Source organism: Pinus tabuliformis, chromosome 4_2, assembly GCF_031772625.1.
Source record: "Pinus tabuliformis cultivar Carrire ecotype Pingquan chromosome 4_2, CPIR1, whole genome shotgun sequence".
Lineage (NCBI taxonomy): Eukaryota > Viridiplantae > Streptophyta > Pinopsida > Pinales > Pinaceae > Pinus > Pinus tabuliformis.
The window spans coordinates 236,132,569-236,156,706 of record NC_142304.1 but is presented as its reverse complement, the minus strand read 5'-3'; the positions used below and the strand labels follow the sequence as shown (position 1 = coordinate 236,156,706).

Here is a 24,138-nt window from a genome sequence, read left to right as displayed (position 1 = left end):
TCTGAAGGTATATTTGTGAGTCCAAGCATCTTTCCAAACTTTTCAAACTTTTCTCTTCCAAGTCCTTTGGTGAAGATGTTTGTAATTGGCTCACTTATGGAATAGTGTATCAGTTGAATGACCTTGGCCTCTACATGATGTCAAATCAGATAGTATTTCATGCTGGTGTGCTTTGTTCGATCATTGAATCTACGTTTGTCGACCAACTTGACTGTAGGAGCGTTGTCAACCAAAAGTGGAGTAACATTCCCCTATTTCTCCTGCAAATCTTCTAGCATCTTCCTTAGCCACACAATCTCCCTTGTTGCCTATGCAATAGCCACATATTCTGCCTCTATAGTGGAATCTATTGAAATGGACTATTTGCACGATCTCCAAGAGATAGTTGTTGATCCAAGACACATAAGATATTCAGAAGTAGATACTCGGACTCCATTCTCCTTATCCCCATCAAAATCTGAATCTGTATGTCCAACTAGTTTGATGTCCTACCCTTTAGCGCATTAGAGCCCAAAGTTTTGAGTTCCCTTCAAGTACCTTAGAACTCTCTTTGCAGCACACCAATCTCCTTCACAATGTTTTCCCATGAACTTAGAAAGGATACCAATTGCAAATGAAATGTTTAGTTTGGTTGTAGTAAGATAGATAAGACTCCCCACAAGCTATCTATATTTAGTTGCATCCTCAAATTCATTCCCTTCTTTTGATCTTAGCTTCAAATTTTGCTTCATTGGACTAGAGAAAGGATTACAAACAGCCATGCCAAATGTATCCAATAACTCTCAAATGTACTTTTGGGAGATGAATATATATCTTAGACTCTAAGTTACTGCAATACCCTAGTTGTAGTGAAGACATCCAATGTGTCAAATTTACACTTATGTGGGCCATATTATTGGGTAGAGAGATTTTTTAAAATACCACATCCATTTGTATTGTTTTGATGTTTCAGACCAACAATGTCGAAACGAAATTATAAAAATGGATGTGTATTTCCAGCAATCTCTTTGCCCAATATCCCATGTGTATTTACTGCAATACCCTAGTTGTAGTGAAGACATCCAATGTGTCAAATTTACACTTATGTGGGCCATATTATTGGGTAGAGAGATTTTTTAAAATACCACATCCATTTGTATTGTTTTGATGTTTCAGACCAACAATGTCGAAACGAAATTATAAAAATGGATGTGTATTTCCAGCAATCTCTTTGCCCAATATCCCATGTTTGTCATCTCAAAACCCTTCAATTAATTTTTTATAGATGGAATATAACTTCATCATAGTGAGAAAGTTACGCAGACTTCAATGCCCATCTAGATGTCCCTTTGAACTTCAACAACTTGTCATCCTCCCATCCTGTCATGACAACCAGAAGAACTCTTTATTTCAACTTTTCTGCCAAACATGTGAATGTTATGGCCTTGATCTAAAGATGTACAAGAGACAACAAGTTCCTCTGAAACTAAGGAAGATAGAGAACATCATGTAAAAGAAAATCCTTGAATCCAAGCAATTTGAACCTAACGATCAGAGTTACTGCAAGATTGACACTGGATCTATAAACAAAGTATATTGCACCCTCTACATTGTCATTCAATTCTTCAAAAAAATTCTCTCTAAAATATCATGTGGCAAGTAGCACCATTGTCAAGCAACCAGGCATCTCTCCAAAAATCAAATGAAGTTTTGAACAAATCTTCATTTATGTCAATATTGCAATGGGCAACAATAGAATGAGTGGATTTAGGAGCTTTATCTTTTTTCCCTTTTGATCTTCTTCTTATTTGATCTTCTCCCATGGGATTTTACGTGTGTTTTCTTTTTGTCCATTCTTGCCACAATAAACACAGTGAAGATTAGATCTCTCACCTTAATTATGTCTACCTCTCCGCCTCTGAAATTTTTCTTTCCACGTCCTCTCTAGATACCTTCTCCTCTAGAAGAATCATGTAATTAAATCTTCCCTTTTTGAGCAAGGCATGCAGTCTCTCTAGTGTGCTCGAATTGTCTTCTTACCAAAATCTTTCTCATGTTCTGCATTTTTTTCCACACAAAGAGTCAAAATCAAGAGACTTCAGTTGTCCACTAGCGTGAAGTGATTCAAGATAATGAGAATATGTGGGTTAAATGGTCTTGATGAAGGTCATGAGAGCAATGTCTATCTTCACACCATTAGCATCAATGTCATGCATGATAGCTTTAATTTCGGATGCTAAATCCATGGGATCTTTATCGTTCATCTCCAGGTTGAGGCTTCAACAGCAATTGAATTAGCTCCAATTCTAACTGTGAATCATACAAATCTTTCAACTTCTTCAAATCACTCCAAGAATATTTGATAGATCTAATATGATGACTCGCCTTGGTCCTTTTCACTTATAAAAGCAACAATCGAGACATACACTTTCTTGTCTTTTGTCATCCATATGGCAAGCTCCTTATCTATTGTAGGTTCAAGACGCTTGGTATCATCATCACAAATGCCATTGCAAAGATCATTGAAAATTAGGGTATGCTCGCTCTTCCTTGACCTTTCTAGATAATTCTCTTTTCCACTAAGCACCACACCAAAAATTGAAACAAGAGAATGCATTTTTGCCACCAGTTGCTCCTCACAATCCAAATTCTTTTCCTTTAATCTCTAAGTGCTATAGATATTCTATGCATTGGGATTATAGCAGGCTCAGCATCTAGTACCAAACATGAATATTGACCAATGAACTAAGTATCATGGCTACCGAGTATTTCCAAAAAGGACAAAGCCTTGACATATTGGAATCAAGCATGAACCTTTAGCCCACCATTACAACCATGGAAACTCCCTAGATGTCGCAAGAGTTGATTGAACAAAGCTCTTCAAAACTTGAGACGTTGAATCTCTATTCCAACATTAAGGAGGATCACTGGAGGGAATTGTGATAATTTATCACTAATTCACCAATATTATTATTCTAGGCATAAGAATTAATAATACGAGTAGATATAGTACAAAATTCTTCTCTTCAGTGGTCAATGCTTATTCTATTCATAAGATACTATGTGTAATGGGTCATAGAAGCCTGAGAGACCATAGTCTCAAGATAAAATAACAAACCTCTATGACCTTGCCCATTATGAGCCTGCCAGCATCACTTAATAATCTCCCCTTTTCCATGAGTTGCCTGAGTGTATTCAAATGCACTACCTGAATTATTCGAGTTGTGGAGTTTATGTACATGAGCAAACAAAAACTATTGACGATGTTGTAACACTTCACTTTCCATATCAGGTAGAACACAACACTGCTTTGGAGGGAAGATCAGAGAAAAAATGCCCACATGGTACTATAGAATTCTGGAGTATGTGTGGTTGGAAGAGTTTCCTCAAGTGAATGACAGAAAAGAGAAGGTAAACAACATGTGTATTTTTTTTCTTTTATCTGCTGTTGTTGTTCATAAAGAAAAGAAAACCTTCAGGCAAGGCAAAGAAGCTTCAACAGTGAAGCAGAATAGTGCTTCAATGGCAGAGCACAACAAGAACATTGATTTGATGTGATATCAAGGAGTGGAAAAGGTGAGTTCATGACAAACCAAACTCTACAAAAATGGTAGACAGGATGAATTCTTTGGCCAGCCTGTACTCTCATCCAATTGGTGAGTAAATAGTTAGAAAGAGGATTGGGAGTTTTCTGAAAATGGGTACAGTTCCTTGAAATAGGGAGGTTCTGAAAATGGGTACAGTTCTAGAAGCAACTAGTTTGAAAAGAGAATGAATTATTACAAATATATAGATTGAAAGATAAATATTTAAATATATATCGAGATAGATATTAGAGACACACATTAGACATACATTACAGAGAAATATTCACCATAAACGTGAAGAATAGGAGGATCCGTGAAGAGAATTTGAATGCAAAGTTTAGGGTTTAAAATATTTTAAGATCTCAAGTCTCTGTGTCTTCTCTGTTTTCTGGGTTGATACAGATATGGATACAAGCCAAGTGTGTCCACCATGTATCATGAGTATGCCTAGCAATATCAAGATCTCAACATGCCATACCCTGATCCAGATCAGTGTAGTTTGACTCAGCTAAGACCCACAGATATTGCTGAGTCTTGGCTGGGCCAAGTACTCACCTAAGTCTATCCCTTTTCTAGCATCTACCATTTTACTTGAGAATTTTATATTATCATTCCAGATTGACCTGTGCCAATGTGTCAAGCAACTTGTTTTTGCCCTAAATAGCACTTCAGCCTCTAGGAAACCAAGCCAGTACAAACTTGACTGAGTAGGTATGCACTCAACTGAGTTGGACAGATTCAGTACCAAACCAGTCACCTGAGCCAATTTGGTGGTTCTGTCCATGCCCTTAAGGGTCAACTTGGCCGGGTCCAAGTTAGAGTCAACTAGGTTTTAAAACTATGGCTAAACATTCCACACTGAGTCCCCCAGTCCCTAAAACATGGGAAGCATTGAGGTGGGGGGTCCAAGGGAGGACATCGTCATTCCACTCCAGTTCTAATAATCAACCAAGATATAATGGCCTATGTGCAAAACAAACATCACTAACTGAAGCACATCAACAGCTATGACTTAAACACATTACCAATTACCTGAAAAGGTGAGCCAGCACAAAAATTTCAATCGTTCGTTTTCCTAACTCTGTCAGGCGCCTTTCATCCCGTTCAACATTATCTTTGGCAAAATCATCACCAGAACAATCCTGTGGAGAAGAAGACAAAAATGTTTATATTTTGAAAATATGCGAGATTGTGTTCATGTACTGTAAACTAAAACATCCAATTCCAATGCTTTGATGGTGCAGAAGAGAAATATGAATTTGGGAAGAAGGTTGGATCAAAACCACAATATTTTACACAAAAGGGAAAAGAATCAAAAAGAAATGGCAAGAACAAAACAAATAGGATAACTAGTAATGGTTGGGAACCACAACTAAATTGATGAAGCAAAGAAGGACATAGGCTGGTCTCTGGCCTCCTATCCTAATTCTCATCTGAGCTGAATCTGAAGCTAAAGTGTGGAGGTGATCTGACCATGGATGAGTTAGATAGATTGATCAATAGATTTTATTAAAACGTGAGGTTAAATGACCTATGGGACACAGTAGGTTACTTATCATGTAACATTTCTTTAACTAATGAAAGGGAAAGACAGGAATAAAGGAAATAGACAATAATCCATTTGGATATCAGTACATATGTCACCAGTGCTAATCAACTAAACTTGACCTCCAAGCTGAGTCATCTGGTCTTGGCTGGTGTTGTCTCTGCACAGCTCATTGACCAAAAATTGCAAAATTTACAGAATAAATCTCCATATTAATCATTTCCTTTGAACGCAAGAGCACTCCAGCTCATCTTCACGGCTTTGGTAGGCTCTTTCAATTATGGTTAGTTTCTCAAGCAAAGGTTTGTAAATTAACCAGGTACAGCACACCACTCTTCTTCTTTGCTTCGGGTGGATCTTCCTGATGTGATATATGTATATTGGTGATTAAGCCTAAAAATTACAGTTTCTGAAGGTTTACAAGGGGCATGGAGCAGCTAGACTACATTGATTCTTTCCTACTACTCTCTAAGTATTCTAAGGGACATTGGATGATAGTAGGCCCTTCCCTTTGGGGGAATGTTCAGCACCTAAAACATCTTATAATACTGGATTGGTGTATTGTCAAGACCTCAGATATAATGAGTGTTAAACAATATGTGTGCAGATAAGTAGTCTCACATTGCACTGGCACTCTATAGGTTGTTCATTAGGACCTATGGAAGAATCAAAAGGTGGGGATGACAAGGCAAATTTTGTTCATATAATGAAAATATCACTAGAAAACTTTTATGTTCTAGGAACTCTGGTTGATCTCCAAATTCTGCCAGCTGTGATGGCCCACTCAGTTGATGTAGGAGTTCTGTCAAATCGAAGCTTGAGATAAATGAAAGTGGGAGGTGCCTCTCAAGAATGAGTATCAATCAATTTGTGTGCAGATAAGGAGTATCACATTGCACAGACACTCTATAGAGTGTTCATTAGGTTCTACAGGAAAACCTCAGAAGGCGGTGATGACAAAGCAATTATTTGTTCATATAATAAAAATTGCACTAGAAAATATTTTAGTTCAAGAATTGCTGATTAATCTCAAAATCTGCCAGCCTGGATCAGCCTCTCAGTTGTTGTAAGAGTCTTGTCAAATCTGAGATCTAGAAAAAAGGAAGGTAGCAGGTGTGATTTTAAGTAAACCATGTGGCATGTGCCATATTAAATCTTTTTAACAAAAAAGAGATCACAATAGTTCAAATGACCAAATATTTGATGCCATTATTCTCTTGTTACATTTCACCAACCATTAACACTTTGCTGACAAATCGTTGCTGCTTCAAATTTGCATAACCCAACTTCCTTATTTCCCTTTTGCAACTACCCTCTAATTGTCCGATGATCGATTTGTCTTTAATAAAACATCTATCTTCATCAAATTCAATTATGTGATTTGTGTGCTTATGTGACAAACGCATGTTCAATATTGTTAACACCATACATTTTGCTTCTTCATTCTTCTTGCAACAGTAGTCCAAATGTTTATTCATGCTTCTTGAATACAGCAAATATTTATACAGAGGTGAATGGCCCACAGGAGTGCAGTGTTCCCGACCCATCTTCAGCAGATAGGTCCAGTGGGCACTCAGGCTCCTTCCCTTCCCCTTGTATTGTCCTCTGACGCATCCCTCTAAGGCATTTTGATTGTGTCCCTCAGCAGTATATGCATCACTTTAGTTTTCCGATCAGTATTTTTTTTCCAGCTGTTAGGTTATATATCTTAGATTAGATCTTTTTTCTATCAATTTATATAGGAGAGGCCCTTTGAACTCCCAGAGACTCTATTGATACTATTGTATTTAGCAGTCCCATTGACCTATCTTATCTTATTCTATTATATTCACTTATCCTTCTAGAAAACCTAAAACTTGTAACATATACCTGATATATTTTTTTATCACAACCAGATCCTTCCTTGACATTTTGTCTCCAATGGAAATTAGCCAATTCCTAATGTCTTTTAGCTTTATTAAATCTTTGGTCAGTGTGCCCCATTCTGTCATTGTCAGGCCATATAATTGATAAAGCACCCTTGTTCATTTTGGCATCCTATAATAGCTTAAAAATATAACTTATGTGGTATTGGATGATCATGTATCTTGAACTCGTGGGACAATTTCATTTGCTTACAACCATACCAATAATCGCCAGTGCCTTTCTGTCACTATCATCAAATTTCCCTCATTCATCTGCCGTAGTTAGTCTGTTTTCCTGACCATCTACAATGGCCCATAATTTCCTTAACAGTATACATTTTTTTTTTGAACTTTCACATAAATTTAACAAGTTTAGTATTGTTTGTGATGCTCCTGAGTCCTAATGATAAAGATTCACAACTAAAGTTACTACTCCTTGAGAAAGCTGTCATTCGCACCTTCATAAATCCTCTTTTTTCTTTCTGACCTTATTCTTCACCCTTATTGAAATTCCTTCTCTTCAAGCCCTTCTGTCCCTCCTAAGATTCTACAGCCAGGTCCCCTCAGCCATGATAACTCTTTGGGTCAACATCAACAAGTTTCCATCAGTCCCTTCACAATCATTGATGAGAGCCAGGAGGCCTCTTCTCCCTCTTCTTACTCTACTTTTATTTCCACTTATGATGCCAATGTGGAGCTAAAACCTTGTGTCTCATAAAGTTTGCCTAGCTTTGTGCTTCTCATTCTTTTATTCTCATTTATATCTCTTGTATTTTGAATACATTTTAGTTATAGGAGTGTTCCTGACACACCCAATGTTTACTGGACACTGATTGTACGCTCTAGTCCCATTGACCCATCACTTAGCCATTTGTAAACATTAATAAAATCATCTTCTCTCAACTTATATACATTAAGAAATAGTTAACTTGCATGGATAAAAATTGCCTCTTAGGCCATGGTGCTATAGAAAAAAGATTAGGCCAAGGACACAACAGAAAAAGATCATATGTGATATAAGGATACAAAGCACCTAAATTTGAACTTTAGATGGTGAACAAAAATATTTTGAGAAGTGATGCAGCCCAAAAACTTGATGGCAACAAAAAACTTGACAGCTTGTGGGAAATGCCAAAACCCTCATCAACCATGTTCTCCAGCAGTGGCAAATTCCGCTGCAATCTGTCTATGGACTTGAACCCCAACATATATGTCTCCAAGTCCTACAAAACAGTCACTGTGACACTCTGTTACGGAAGACATGTCTGAAATCATGCCTATTTCTCTTTTCCAGAGATTTTTCTTCTTATCTTGTGGAGGGAGGCAGTTTTATGAAGGATGTACTCAAAAGAAAAACACCAAACAACACCTCAGTTTATACATAATGAAGGAAGAACACTGGTGGACAAAAATAAACAAAAGAAAAGCATGAGATAACAAAAGTGATAACACATATATTCCTGGCAAAAGCAGCCCAAGTGTAAATTCGATGAGACTGGAAACTATGAAAACAATAATTGCAGATTATTAAAGATTTTGAGACATTATGACAGGACGATGAAATTAAATGCAATCAAGATTGAAAAATTCCATCACATATTAACCATTCATCGGAAGAACAGAATGGGAGGATGCCATAAAAGGACGAAAAATTGAAACTAACAAACGTAATGGGTGCTTAAAATAAAACAAAATGTTGATGGCTTCATTGGCAAATGCTAAACAAGACTAATAGCAATGGTATATGCACAAAAGGAGGGTATGGATTATGAAAAGACATTTTCATCAATTTGAAAACAAAAACACTATTAAGCTTATACATGGATTAGCAGCTCAATTCCAATGGATGTGGCAAGTGGCCTTTTGAATGCATTTCTAGATAACGAGGTGTGCATTGATCAGCCTCCTTGTTTTCAAAAGAACAGAAAAGAATTTAGAGTGCCAATATGGGCTGAAACAAGATCCAAGAGCATGGCACTCCAAAATTGATAAATACTTCAAGCAGAATGGGTTTTAATGAAGCTCTTCTGATTCATGTTTATAAATAAAAGTTGAAGACTTAGATACAATATTTGTTGTTGGCATATATCTCTAAGACCTAATTATTATAATTACAGGTAATAATAAGTCAAGGCTGTTTCATGAGTTGAAAACAGACTTGAATGTGGCATTTGACATGACAGCATATTTCACTACATTGGACAAGAAAGTTTGAAAAATAGAAGACAAATTGTCAAGTGACAAACCAAATATGGAAAAGGCATACTAACCAGGTTCAAACTGTCAAATTCCAAACCAATTGTGAAACCTATACTAGTTGAGGTAACATTGTCGGCACCATGTAGAATAAATCAGTATATGCAAATTTGTATATACAGGCTATGGACTAAGTTATTGTTATGAATAATATATATATAAAAATAGTAAAAATAATATAAATAATAATAGACATAAACAATGATTAACTACCCTGACTGGGGTGCTTAGAGCAGCAAAGCCACCCCCTGACATTTTGAAATGATCCTTCTTTCCTACAACTGTAGGGGGTTAGCTAGTCAGCCCAAAAAACTAGCTTTGAGGGATTTGATCAGACAAAATAACCCAGACATTCTTATGCTTCAAGAAACTCTTGGTAAAGGGGAGGAAATTATAGCTCTTTTATCTAAACTGCTTCCTGGTTGGCTCTTTCAAGCCCTTGATGCAAATGGTCGCTCTGGGGGGGTGGTCACAGGCTATAAAGCAGGAAATCTCAGGGAAATCTCTGCTTGGGGGTATGATCACTCTCTAGCGTTGGAGCTTTACTCTAAGGAGCTCTGTCTACCTCTTCTTCTCCTTAATGTTTATGGGCCTTGTCAGGAGAGGGAGCTATTCTGGTCTTCATTTTTCCAAAATTCTTGTCTTGCCCACCCTAATCTGATCATTGGAGGGGACCTCAATTTCTCTCTGGGGGTCTCGGAATCTTGGGGAGCAAATGCTCGTGCGGACCCTCTTTCAGACTTTTTCCTTTCCAAGATAGCCTCTTCCCATCTGGTCGATCTTACGCTCCTCAAATCCAGACCTACTTGGCGAAATAAAAGAGTGGGTGATGACTGGGTGGGTAAGAAATTGGACCGTTTTCTCATAGGTGAAGATTTATCTGAAAAATTGTCCATTTTTCGACATTGGGTGGGTGAAGGGGGCCTGTCCGACCACTTCCCAATTCTGATGGAGGCAAAAGGAACTCTCAAAAAACCTGGGTCCCCTTTCAAATTCAATGCCTCTTGGCTTGCCGATGACTCCTTTGAAACTCTCTTTCATACTACTTGGAGGAAGGATGGGCCAGCTGATGAGGAGGGGCTGAGTCGGAGTAAGGCTTTCATGAATAACCTAAAACGTTTGAAGACTGCAACTAAAGCCTGGGTTCTTCAAAAGACATTGAAGGAAGATGAGGAGTTAAGGGTTATAAATGCCGAACTTGAGCTTTTGGAAGGTCCGGAAGGTGGTGGCTATGCCACCTTGGACTCTCGAGACAGAATCCGGAAGCTTGAAGCAGCTAGAAGGAAAATTCTTCAGGTAAAGGAGGAAAGTTGGCGATTGAAGAGCAGGGCTATCTGGCTCCAAGCGGGGGATGAAAACACAAAATTCTTCCAGCAATATGCCAAAGGAAGGAAAAATTTAAATACCATTTGGGAAATGCCAAAAGAGAATGGGGAAAAGGCTCAGTCCTTTGAAGAGCTTGCCTCTCTTGGGGTTGCCTACTTCAAAGATCTGTTTAGAGCTCCAGCAGAAGCTTCTATTGCTGAAGTTATAAGAGTAGCTCAATTCTTCCCAAGCTTCATTGATGAAGAAGGCAATGATCTTTTGATGTCTCCGATCTCTAAAGATGAAGTGGAAGCTATTCTAAAGTCGATGCAAAAAGAGAAAAGCCTGGGACCGGATGGTTGGACGGTGGAATTCTTCCTTCACTTTTTTGATGCCCTAAGCGAAGATCTGACTGCGGTGGTGGAAGAATCCAGGGTCTCAGGTTTGGTCTACCAGCCCTTCAATGCTACCTTCCTGACCCTCATCCCAAAGTCTGACCACCCCTCTTCCTTTAATGATTTTCGCCCCATTTCACTGTGCACCTGCTTATACAAGGTTATTGCAAAAATTGTTGCCTCCAGGCTAAAACCTTTCCTCTCCAAAAACATTTCCTTGGAACAATTTGGCTTTCTGGATGGAAGACAAATTCATGAGGTTGTTGGAGTAGCTCAGGAAACCCTTCACAGCCTCAAAAAGAGTCGGAAAAAAGGGGCCATCATCAAAATAGATCTTTCTAAGGCACATGACAGAATCAGCTGGATGTATCTAAGGCTTCTCCTAACGCACCTTGGGTTCAAGTATGACTTTGTGAGATGGATTATGGGGTGTGTTTCTTCAACCTCGATTGTTGTCCTAATCAACGGTGCTGCTTCGGATTTTTTCAATCCTCAAAGGGGTCTGCGCCAGGGATGTCCTCTCTCCCCACTGTTGTTCCTACTCGCAGCTGAAGGATTAAGCTTAATGATCAAAGCGGCAAAGAGACAGGGTGATCTGAAAGGGATTGAAGTTGGGCTTAATCTTTGGGTAACTCACCTCCTATTCGTAGATGATATTCTATTATTTTGTGATGGGAGCCGGGATGACTGCCGCTGCATTAGAAGGATTCTAGACATTTTCCTAAAAGCCACAGGTCTGGTCATAAATGATCAGAAATCTTCCATCACTACTGCAGGGCTCTCACTTTCTGAAGTGAACAGAGCAAAAGAGCTACTCTCTTTTGAAGCAAAGTCCCTTCATGACCTCTTCAAATATCTCAGTTTTTTGCTTAAGCCTGACTCCTACAGGGTTCAAGACTGGTCTTGGCTTTTGGCGAAAATTGAGGACAGAATGAAACATTGGAGCTTTAAATGGCTGTCAAGGGCTGGCAGGTTAGTTTTGATTAAATCTGTGGTTTTGGCCATCCCTGTATACTGGGCTAGTCTCACCTGGGTGCCGAAATGCATTCTGCTGAAAATAAATAAAATCTGGAGCAGGTTCTTATGGACTGGACAGAAGGACCATGTTACTCCCTGGGTCGTATGGGATAAAATTGTCAGCCCAAAATGCTCGGGTGGATGGGGGATAAAGGACTTGTTTCCTTTCTCTCAGTCATTAGCTGCTAAATTAGCCTGGACGCTGGTAGTTTCGGACAATCTTTGGACTGTTGTGACCAGAAGAAAGTATATCGACCCAATCTCTCCCTTGGAATGGATCAGACAGCCCATCAAATCATCAAAAAACACCTATGTTATCTGGAAAGCTTTCGTGGCAGTTGTACAGATTATTGAAAAAGGGTTGGCATGGAAAGTAGGTGATGGCAGCTCAGTAAGGCTTGGAAGAGATCCGTGGGTGGGCTGCTCGGACTCATACGCCCTCTCACGGGATCTGATCGAACATCTAAATAACAGAGGTTTTTTCTTTCTCTGTCAAATTGCTGATCCTGTAAACTCATCTATTTGGCGACAAGAGTGGTTATCAGGGGATTTCCTCGCCCTAGAAGGAAGATGGCAAGAGGAATGGAGGGCTTTCCGTGCTGGTCTGCTGAACTCTCACATTCGTATTACCAATGAGCCAGACGAGCTGAGATGGGTGCATTCACAGACGGGCTTCTACTCTCCTAAGAAGGGATATGACTGGCTTATGTCCCAAAAGGGGTGGGAGGAACCAAATTGGTGGGCCAAGTCACTGTGGAAATTGAAAGGGCCAGCCAAGACTCAGCTGTTTTTCTAGTGTGTTCTACAAGGAAAAGTACCCACTTGGGATTTTCTCCAAAAAAGGGGGAAAAATGGCCCCGGGTGGTGTTCTTTGTGTAAGGAGAGCGAGGAAACTCCCCAGCATATCTTCCTTGCCTGTCCCTTTTCTAAAAGCCTCTGGAATGAAATGCTACGATTGACTAATATCCCCCTAAGTTGGGAGGGGGAGGAGATTTCTGAGGCCTGGAATAGCTAGTGGCAGCACGCTCCCAATGATAAAGTTAGAACGCTGCCCTTATTGGTTGTGTGGGAAATCTAGCTTGCCAGAAACCGCCTGATTTTCACAGATACTTTCTTTCCCATTGCCTGATTAGCAGCAGAGGGAGTGGCCATTTATGAAAGCATACCCTCTCCCTCCTCTTCTCAGCGTACCAGGCCTGTTCAGATAGAAGAAATAAAGGGCTCCATCCCGTGGGCTTACTTCGATGGGGCCTCAAATATGAATAAGAAATACAGCGCTGGTCTAGTTATCCACTTTCCCTCGGGGATTCTCCTCAAAGCATCCATTGGACTTGGCACCGAAACAAATAATTTTGTTGAATTAAAAGCCTTACATTTGCTTCTTTGTTGGCTCTCTTTGCGCAATGAGCGTGAGGCTCAGATATTTGGTGACTCTCTAAATACAATCAAGTGGGCCAATGGAATGCGTCATTGCAGGAATTTTCTGTTAACTCCTTTGCTTAATGAGATTGTTCGACTTAAAAATTGTTTTTCTGAGCTTCAAATTTGTCATATTTTCAGGGAAAGAAACACAGACGCAGACAACCTTTCTAAAAAAGGCACTAAGCAGGATTTGGGCGCATGGTCAGTAGAAAAAGTGGTGGACGGGGTGGCAAGGCGACTTGCTCCTCCCGTTTTTGCATAACTTGTGAGCTGCCCACAGTTCTCTTTCACTTTTCAGCTTTCTATTTCTTTGTATATACTGCTGCAAAAACTTTCTGTTATTATATAAACTGTAACAGCACTCAGTGATGTTTCCCTCTCATTGGAGGCCTGAGTTCCTGTCCTTTTTGATACTAAACTATCATACAGCGAGTACAGTGCCTACTATCTGGTTTTTTGACATGGCAGTTTGTCCCTCACCCTGTTTCGGTTGTTTTCCTACTAGGAAGTCGGGGGTTGGGGAAACCACAGCTTATCTAGTTGTCCTAAAGAATGGTTTTGACAGGGTTGTTTGGAGGAATATCTGGAAATCTCCACAAGCAACTGTTTTTGGTTTCTCTGAAAGAAGGGAAACGAAAATGCTTTGCATTATGCTATGTAACCTTCTTATATCAATAGATGGTTCGATTTTTCTATGGACCCAAAAAAAAAACAATGATTAATTAACTAATAATTAGTAGTGAATAAGCATATCTCCATAGACATGTCCGTTCGTGAAAGGGTACCTACTTGGCTATATATACAGGACCCTCACTCTCATTTGTAACATCATTCTTATTCATACATTTAATATATAGTCTTGTATCTCAATGGAGATCTATATATTCCAAGTCTTTTGGAGTATTTAACTTGAAGAACGAACTTTGTTTGTTCCATTCGGTATCAGAGCCACGTTGGCAGATTCCGACCTTTGGCCATCAACTTGTCGTCGCTACTAAAGTGTTTCGCTACACGAGTTGGAGTTTCTCCATTTTTGGTCAAGTCCTTGGCCACTTTAAATATAGAAAAAGAAAAATATAACAAAAAAAAAGTAAAAAAAAAAAAAAAAATATTGGAAAAAAGATTATAAAAGAAAAGTGTTAGAAAATAAATAAATAAATATTTAATTAAGAAAAAAAACCTTTGGCCATTAACATTTCAATGGATCTACTAAAAAAAATAGTTCGATGTAAATTTTGAAGGAGAACATTCATATATATATATAAAAGTTCTACATTATTGATAAGAAGTGTATGAGAAAGTCAAAAGGCAATCTCTCCAAATATCTTTAAAACTATACGTAAGAGAAGGAAGAGTAGATAAGATTATCTTGATTCTTCATTAAGTGGTTTACAAGCTCATGGTTTTAGCAACCCATGGTAATTGCCCATCGTATTTTCAAGCTAAAAGAAGAACAAAAGGAATACAAAATCTCTTTATGTGAATGGTAAGTTTTATTTTTACGTTGAGGGGTCAAAGGCACATAAGTAGACATATATTTTATATTATACCCCAAAGAGGTGAATAGCCACATTTAACTAGGGTTGTAACTTTTCAAAAAGACAAATATAACTATAAATATTTATAGAAAAAAAAATTATATTAAAAAAAAGTTAAAGAAAAAGAAAGTGAAATCAAAAAAATTTAAAAAAAAAATAAGAGAAAGGGTTGAAGTAAGAAAAAGGAAGGGGATAATTCCAATTCAATTATAAAATGAGTAATTAAAATAAAACAAAATAAAGGAAGCATTTTCAAGAGTAAAGGGAGGAAAAAAACAAAATTATTGACTAATAAAAATAGATTATTTAACTTGAAAAACGAACTTTGTTCATTCCAGTTATATATCTTACAATAACATGGCCTGATATAAGCTATGTAGTTGGTGGTTTCTAGATTTATAGCATCCCTAATATTGGTTCATTGTACAGCAACTGTTGAAAATGGTTGTTATTGATGCCAAAGGCAGTCCTGATGATGGGGAAAGTTGCCTAAAGATAATCAGCTAGAATTTTTTGAAACCTTTCCAGTGATAGATGGCACACCTCCTAACTCTTCACAGTTGAAGAGAAGTGATATTTTTAATTATATACATGGATCAACTAAAGTCAGTCCCAAGTGGGCCCTATCATTAAGGCCTTACTGACTCCAATTTTGTGGTGACAAGGCGCCCCTAGACTCTCACAGCTTAGTATATATATGCCAATCATGTGGCTTATTTGAGGCAAGTAACTTGGGTTATGTGCAAGGAATAAGGTCTGCGGTGACCAGAGGATCTGAGCTGAGTAAAATGGCCGAGCTAGGAGAACGGGGCCGAACTAAAGGGAGACAAGGCCAAGCGGTAGAAGAAGACTGGCGAGTTGAGACAGAGAGGATTGCGGAGGTAAAGTGTTTATCTTGTGGTTTTGCTTCTTATTCTTGTGGATTTTGGAAGTGGCGAAGCTTTGTTTTATCAAGGCCACATGCCTGTAGGGCACTGTAAAGAAGTGACAAAAGATGTATAAAGGCAGTAAGAGACTTTATTCTCCATTGTTTTGGAGATTGGTTTCAGACTGGTTTTGAGATGGAGTTGCAGGCCCAAAACCAGCCCTTGTCGCAGGCCATAATTACCCTTGTTCCATGCCCGAATTGTCTACATCCAAGGTTCAAATTACCCTAGTTGCAGGCTGTAGACAGGCTGGATTGCAGATTGAAGTGAATGCCAAGTTTTTTCTGCTTGAGCAGACCGAATTCTGGGCACCCTTTACACTTGTTTTCAAGTAGGTCGAGCCTCGGTACAGGGTTGCCTGGTAACCCCTGTCAGAACAGACATCAGACCCATTGAGTAGGCCAAGACCTAAACCACTGAATATTGCATAGCGACAGTTTTGAAGGCCTGTTGTGGACAGTTTTATGCAAATCTCAGTTAGTGTTAAGGAAATATCGATGGACAGCAAACCTGTTTGAACTTGAAGACCAGGAAGAGTAGGTCTAAGCACCGTGAATACAGCTGGCCTACAGCTAGGAACAGGCCCTTGATTATGAACAGGCTGCAAGGCATTGAAGGGCTAGGAAAGCCCTAATAGATAGTTCAGTTGTGAGAACCTGTGACACCTCAGGATGCAGGATTTTGTAATGTCCCAAATGGAACAATTTGGGGTTTTCTCAAAATTTTAACTCATAAATACTTCGGATAAATTTTCCATTCATAAACAGAAGATTGCCATGTAAAATAGAACAAGAGAATGCATGCAAATCAATCATACAATGAGCAGAAATAATCTCAGCTTTTATTATAATGTATAAACTGGGGTTTTACATGCTGGAATAACAAAAATAGCTGAGATAACTAAGATAGAACTGGCCTCAAGGATCTGCTCCAATGTTGCACGGGCCCTCCACCAAAACTGAACCAAACTGCCACTGCTAAGCTCTCCTGTGAATTCTGGATGAACTCACCAAGGGGAGATGGGTACTCGCCCAATCTCACTAAATCACCCGAGGGTTTCTGTCCTGGGGCTACCAATGGAGTAGAGAACCAGATTCTCAACCTCTCATACAAGAAACAATATCCAAATCCAAGATGTCCTCCAATGGTCCCCTCCTCCTCTTTTATAGATTTGATGGACTCCTCTAGAACCTTCTATTTTATTATTATTTTAATCATGGGGCACTTTTCCCTCTTTTATTTCAATTAAAATATTCTTTCAATGCGGAAAAAGGGTAAATTGGTCACCATGTCTCCTCAGGCCACTAAAACTCATATCTAACCATCCCATCTTGTAGATCTTTCTGTTCCGGTTCCAACGAGCTATTACACTAAGGTGTTCCACCAATTAATCTCCCCAGAATGCCACCTCGAGCATAATTAATTAAGTTATGCCCAATAATAATGTTGATTTCTAAAAGTTGTCGGAATGAGACAGCATGAAAGGCAAACTATGCGGATGATGGAATATGCCAAGTGAATGCCATCAAATCCCATAAAAACTCCGCAAAACTCCATCGGAACCCCTAATGACATAAACTTGCTCCACTAACCTGGCCATCTCCTATCCTGGAAATCCACCCTGGCTGCATTATGAAGAGGGATAAAAATGGGGACATGATAGTCCTCCCACCCCAAGATTGCTTGCCCTCAAGTAATCCAAATATGTGGACCAATCTGGTGGTCCAACGCAACTGAGACCCAATGCCAGGATCCCATACGAACCACTGGGTGACGCTCTGCTCCTGTGTCAACCCACCATGAATGGACTCCTCAATACCTGGATCAATCTCTGACGGAACCTATCATCAACAAATCCTCCAGGATCCCAATGCCGCCAAGAATAAGCATCAAGGCTCCACATCTCCTGGTGTGCTATAACTTCAGCTGTGAATGTTGCTCCACCTCTCGCATACCAACTCATCACCTCTCTCCAATCCAACCCTTGGCATAGACCAAGGTCAATCTCGTCATGTTGAAGTCGTGCTGAAATACTAATGAGTGGCCAACCTACATCCTGCTGCGAACTGAAGCATGCAATATCCCTCACCTTGGAGGGCTCCTGTAATACAATGCTCCTGACTAAAAATGACACTCCATCAAAAGGATACCAGCGCATGATCTCTCGCCAATCCAACGCATGGACACCTGTGCAAGGGATATGTCGGCTATGCTGAAACTGGTCCATGCTTAGTTGTTGATGCTCTACCTGGACAATCCAAGCATGTCTAAGAAATCCTGCCTATCTCCCTCTAATGGGAAAAAGTGGGCAAAACGTGCTGCAAGCCCTGTCTATGTACTCCTGGAGAGGGTTGCGGCCTAAAAATACTATAGCTTGTATGTCTGCCACTACATCTATTTGCACCTCATCAATGGGTAAACCCAAAGATGGATGCACTGCCACCTCCCTCGACTGATAGGAAGGTCCACACTCCTCCAGTCCACCAATCTCCTGCCAAACTGTCCTGTCATACTCCAGCATCCCTTGAGGACAAGTGTCAGCGAATACCGTCACCCTGCCAGTTGTTTGTACCTCTGTCTGCTCCTCATCAATGACTAACGCCAAGGGTAGTTGCTCGTCCTCCATCATCACAGGTTCGATACGAACCTCCAACTCGTCCTCCATAGAAGGCTCACCATGCATACTGCACGCATCATCCTCCTCCGCTGACTCACGCTCCATCATATGCTACTTATGTTGACTCATCATTGGTGACACATTATCCTGAATGTCTCTCCTAGGACCCATAGACTGCTCATCATATGAATCTGGCCTGATGTCAATGACTCGCCATGACTCATGCTCCTCTATGTGCTCTCTATGTTGAATCATCAATCGCTCATCTGCTCCCTGATCTCTTTCCCACATGGGAACAATCAGCTGATCCTCATACTCCTCTACCACACATGGATGCATATCTGGGCCACTGTTATCAACTCGATATGACTACTCGTGCTCCTCTAAGGTATCATCGTATAAACCCATGGACTCGTCCAACGAAGAGTCCTCATCCTGACAAACATAAAGAATATCTCCCTGCTCTACGACAGGTGTCACTCAAGCATGAGTGGCCAGGCCCCCAAGGTCCTTTGCAAATGAAGCAAGGTCCCTTCCTCCTCATCTCATTCTTGTTGCATGAGCCCCCAAACTTGAACTGCACCTCCCTAGTCAACTGTCTCCTGAACAGCCCAATGTTCTGCCCAACCAACCTCTCAGCTAGACCATAAGTGATAGGTGAGACCAACTGCGCTCTCCTCCAAGTAAACAACAACAAAGACTGCAACTCCCAACAAATGGCATCACGGCCTCTCATTCATGGGGACAAGATGGACTACATATGCGCGATCACTGTGTCAAAATGATGTTTCCTAATGCTGAAGAAGCATTGGAACATCTGTAGGATCAACCCATCGCACTCAAGATCAAACATAATTTCACAAGTCCTAGTCATGGCCATGCCTCCTAGGATATCAAACTTCTTCCCAAAAGTCGAGCCTGCACTGTTGTCCAAGTCTCAGAAAGTTTCTAATCAGTCTAAAAACTCTCATAACATCATCATTGTAAGGAGCTATAGGGGCGGTCAACCTCATAATGTTACTAAGACACGATGCAACTAGAAGTTTGACCCCTTCACAAGGTTCCTCCAAGAACTTGGGCTATATTAGAGCTAGCATGGTTGGTTTCAAAGCCCACATCAACTTCTCCCCCTCCCAATGATCTATCTTGGAAAGGAGTTCGTCCAACTCATCTAATTTGAAAAGGACTTGCCATGTGAACCTCATGCATTTTAAATTTGTCCCAAGTGTGAGGATTTTGTGTCCTATATCCTGCCCCTTTTACGCATCCTTTGGTTGTTTTCTCTGAAGAATGGCATAGACCCCCTTTGAGAAGGGTTGAGAAGGGTCTGTTGTTTGTGACAGTTGGTTTATCGAGGAAGTTAATAAGGGTTTGATCCATGTTTTGGCTCACTTTAGTATATATGTGTTGACATCTATACTCATCCAAAAGTTTCTGAGTTTTGACAAACAGTTGTACTGTGTTGTAGGTATTAGTTTAAAATTTCACCACCACAAACCTAATACATAATGATGAAGGGGCTCGAACCAAGCATCAAATTGACCTCTGCTCCATATATTAGACTCAGGAAGACAACTAACCATCAACACATGGAAGGCTGGCTAGTTATAAGCTTCAAAGGTATTACATTATAGACCCAAAATTATTATATAAATGAGCCCTCTATCATTAACCTAAAATCTGATTTTGAAATGCAAAATATGAATAAATGGAACCTGGTATGTAAGTGAAAACATATGCTTCTACAGGAGTCTCATGTCCCAACCAATCTTTGCTTAGTTACAGTTAAGGATAGCTTTGAATTACACCTCAACAATAGGATTTGACACGTCCCTCTTCGTCCAATTCTTAACCTTATGCTTCAGCAGTCCATCCGGAATGTGTTTTGGGATGGCACGTAACACTGGCAGTGGTATTATAGCAATATAGGCACACCAATTATGCTCACATCCTCCTGGTAAAATTCTATAGTTACAATCAGGCACAAAGGAGGAAATCCGACCCTTGAGTTTTCCACAGCCCCAAGTTCAAGTTGAATAGCAAATCCACTGCTCCATAAACTCTGAGTGGGCAGTTAAACTGGCAATATATAGCAGCCGATCAAGAATACCCATGAGAGGAACACTTTTCAACTGAGTCAACACCTACGTAACCTCACGCTTCCCATACATTTCTTAGGCACGGAACAAAAAAATAAGGAGACAACCATTATCACTCTTTGCTCCAGATACCCCAGACGCAAATGGTAAAGACTTCTGCCATGCTCATCACGCATAAACTGAGTTTCTCCAAACTGGAACGTTTCTACCACACGCACAGAGTATTCTGGCAAAATTCACGCTCAGGAAAAAAAAATGCTTGGCACAACCATTAACTTGCGATATGGCCCAGTCTCGAGTAATTTTTTGTTTTGCTACGATGATGAATGCGGCCCTCAAGAACTTTGCCCTTTAAATATTTGGTTCAATGGTTCTCGGCTTCCCTTTGATAATTTTGATAGTATCCTTCTAAAAAAATAATGCGATGTGGTCCTTGCTAAGTTTGTATACAACGTAGATGATGCGGCCCTGCGGGTTCACTGTTGATGCACTAATTCGATGCAGAATCTGTCCCGGCACAATCGAAATTCCTCAAAATCTCTATCATGATTCCCCTGCAGCACTTCAATCGGTCTTCAACTCATACTGATAACAATGCTTGCCATCGATTTATCTTCGTGCAGGCTCCATATCGCCATGCACACTCCATCTCAGCAATAATGCGGCCTGTCACACTCAAACGGTGATGAATTAAGTCGTCTCCCCGCTGGAAGTGAGTGTGGCTCCTCCGCAAGCTTCCACAAGCGAAAACTTGTTCACAGCCATTACGTGAATACGTGAATTTTAAACCTGACAGCCTAGCACTAATCGACGATGATGCCAGCAGAGCAATCTATTTAGCACGCACTTTAGTTTGACACGATGTATAGCTCGCTTGACAACGATATGTCGCTACGCAGATTTGTGCCGATAGTGATCAGACATTCGACCCCTTCGCATAAATTTCATAACATGAGTCACGTGTAGTCTCCACATTCAACAGGCATTCTTCAAAGATAATTTTCGCTCACGGTCTTCAATATCAGACTCGGACATGTAATGCTCCACAGTTAATGTGGCGGTCACAATATGGCTCTTGTCAACACCGTTCATGCATTAAGGCAGCGACTCGATGTTTTGTCCCATGATCGTGACAATGAACTCCACCCAGCAGCTCCCAATCTATGTAGTATGGTTCTTTGGTTGCTTCACTTAGCCGACAAACCTAGCAAGGTTATTCCCTTGTGGCCCACACCACCAATCACGAGCTTAGACGCTCGGTCTTACACTCGTCCATAGAATTCAATTTTTCCATCAGAGATAGCGTCTTGTCTTCAACAACCGACGCTGCCCAAGCAGACGAAATGCACCAATACTATTCGGTTTTGACCCCAGAACTGGTTTTCAATAATGATTTGACTCCTACTGCAAAATATATATACGGCTGTAGCTTTCAATGATCTAGCCAAAAGAGAAATACTTCGATTCGTTACCAGTTACAATGGTAACAATTGCGGCGACCCCTCTATACAACGATTTACCCACACAATTTGATTGTTGGAATATAGAATGGTCTGGCCCCTTCATTGTATGAACTCAACATCTACAAATCTAGTGGTGTATAAACCCTAGAGTCATAATAGTTGCGACTGAAACTAATAAACCCACAGGTTGAGCCAAGAACAAGGCTCTGATACCACTGTAATGTCCCAAATGGAACAATTTGGGGTTTTCTCAAAATTTTAACTCATAAATACTTCGGATAAATTTTCCATTCATAAACAGAAGATTGCCATGTAAAATAAAACAAGAGAATGCATGCAAATCAATCATACAATGAGCATAAATAATTTTAGCTTTTATTATAATGTATAAACTGGGGTTTTACATGCTGGAATAACAAAAATAGCTGAGATAACCGAGATAGAACTGGCCTCAAGGATCTGCTCCAATGTTGCATGAGCCCTCCACCAAAACTGAACCAAACTGCCAACGCTAAGCTCTCTTGTGAATTCTGGACGAACTCACCAAGGGGAGATGGGTACTCGCCCAATCTCACTAAATCACCTGAGGGTTTCCGTCCTGGGGCTACCAATGGAGTAGAGAACCAAGTTCTCAACCTCTCATACAAGAAACAATATCTAAATCCAAGATGTCATCCAATGGTCTCCTCCTCCTCTTTTATAGATTTGATGGACTTCTCTAGAACCTTCTATCTTATTATTATTTTAATCATGGAGCACTTTTCCCTCTTTTATTTCAATTAAAATATTCTTTTAATGCGGAAAAAGGGTAAATTGGTCACCATGTCTCCTCAGGCCAATAAAACTCATATCTAACCATCCCATCTTGTAGATCTTCTCGTTTCGGTTCCGACAAGCTATTACATTGAGGTGTTCCACCAATTAATCTCCCCAGAATGCCACCTCGAGCATAATTAATTAAGTTATGCCCAATAATAATGTTGATTTCTCAAAGCTGTCGGAATGAGACGGAACGAAAGGCAAACTGTGCGGATGATAAATCTGCTAAATCTACCATTGATATTCAGATCTGCCACTGATAATCATAGATCTGCTAATGACGATAAAAGATCTGCCCCTGATAATCAGATTTGCCAATGATGATAAGAGATTTTCTATTGTTAATCAGATCTGTCGCTGATGATAAGAGATTTGCCACTGATAATCAGATCTGCCAATGATGATAAGAGATTTGCAAATCTGCAATAGATTTGCTACTGATAATAAGAGATATGCTACTGATAATAATGGCCCTGCCAATGATGATAAGGGATCTGCAAATTTGCAATATGTTTGCTACTAATAATAAGAGAGATAAATGCGAGGACTTAATCATCAATGTGAGAGCTAGATCACCAAAGCGAGAAAGAGAGAGAAAACTCAATGTGTTCAAAATGAAGACTTCTCTTCAATATATAGAAATCTTTGAGTCAGAATCCCTTCCTCGAACTAAGTGTTTTGAAACCTCCTAGAGTGATCCATTTGAATTAGATCACTTAAGTGATTTTATTTTGCAGATGTCTAATTGAATCACTTAAGGGATTTTATTTTGCACATGTCTAATTGCTTTATAAAATATTTTTGAAATAACTTTTGCTCTTATGAAATATAATTTGCTCTTGAGAAATAATTCACTTCAAGGGTGAAAGGGGTTAACCACATAAATTTATTTCTAGGGAAATTTCTCCCTAGTTGCTCAAAAATTCAACAAATGGTACAGTGATCCATTTTGTCATAAAATGTACAGGCAACTGAAAATAATTAATCAAATGATGTACAAAACTACAGTGAAGAAGAGATTTGATGTTGTGTACGGAACTTTGTACCTTATAGCACACAAATTCCATCAATGGCTCTAACAACCAAGGCTGCTTGGCAGCAGGAATGGAAGCGGGAAGAGGGAGCAAGGAGCAACATTTTCAAAATCTCTCGGGTGAGGAGCAAATCAGGAGTGAATTTTTATATAATATATAATTTTATATATTTTGATGCATATATGTTAACAAAAGCATGTAGAATGATGAATTAGATATAAGAACCATAAA

At 39.7% G+C, this 24,138-nt stretch overlaps 1 protein-coding gene across 1 annotated transcript in view; it reads right to left on the bottom strand.

Annotated features, from left to right (window-relative positions):
* The window catches only part of LOC149168927 (uncharacterized), a 214,279-nt gene that overhangs the window by 81,080 nt on the left and 109,061 nt on the right, over positions 1-24,138 (bottom strand). The window contains exon 8 of the mRNA XM_089428478.1: positions 4,599-4,708. Within this exon, the coding sequence (XP_089284604.1) occupies positions 4,599-4,708 (110 nt within the window). The remainder of the gene's footprint in view (positions 1-4,598; positions 4,709-24,138) is intronic.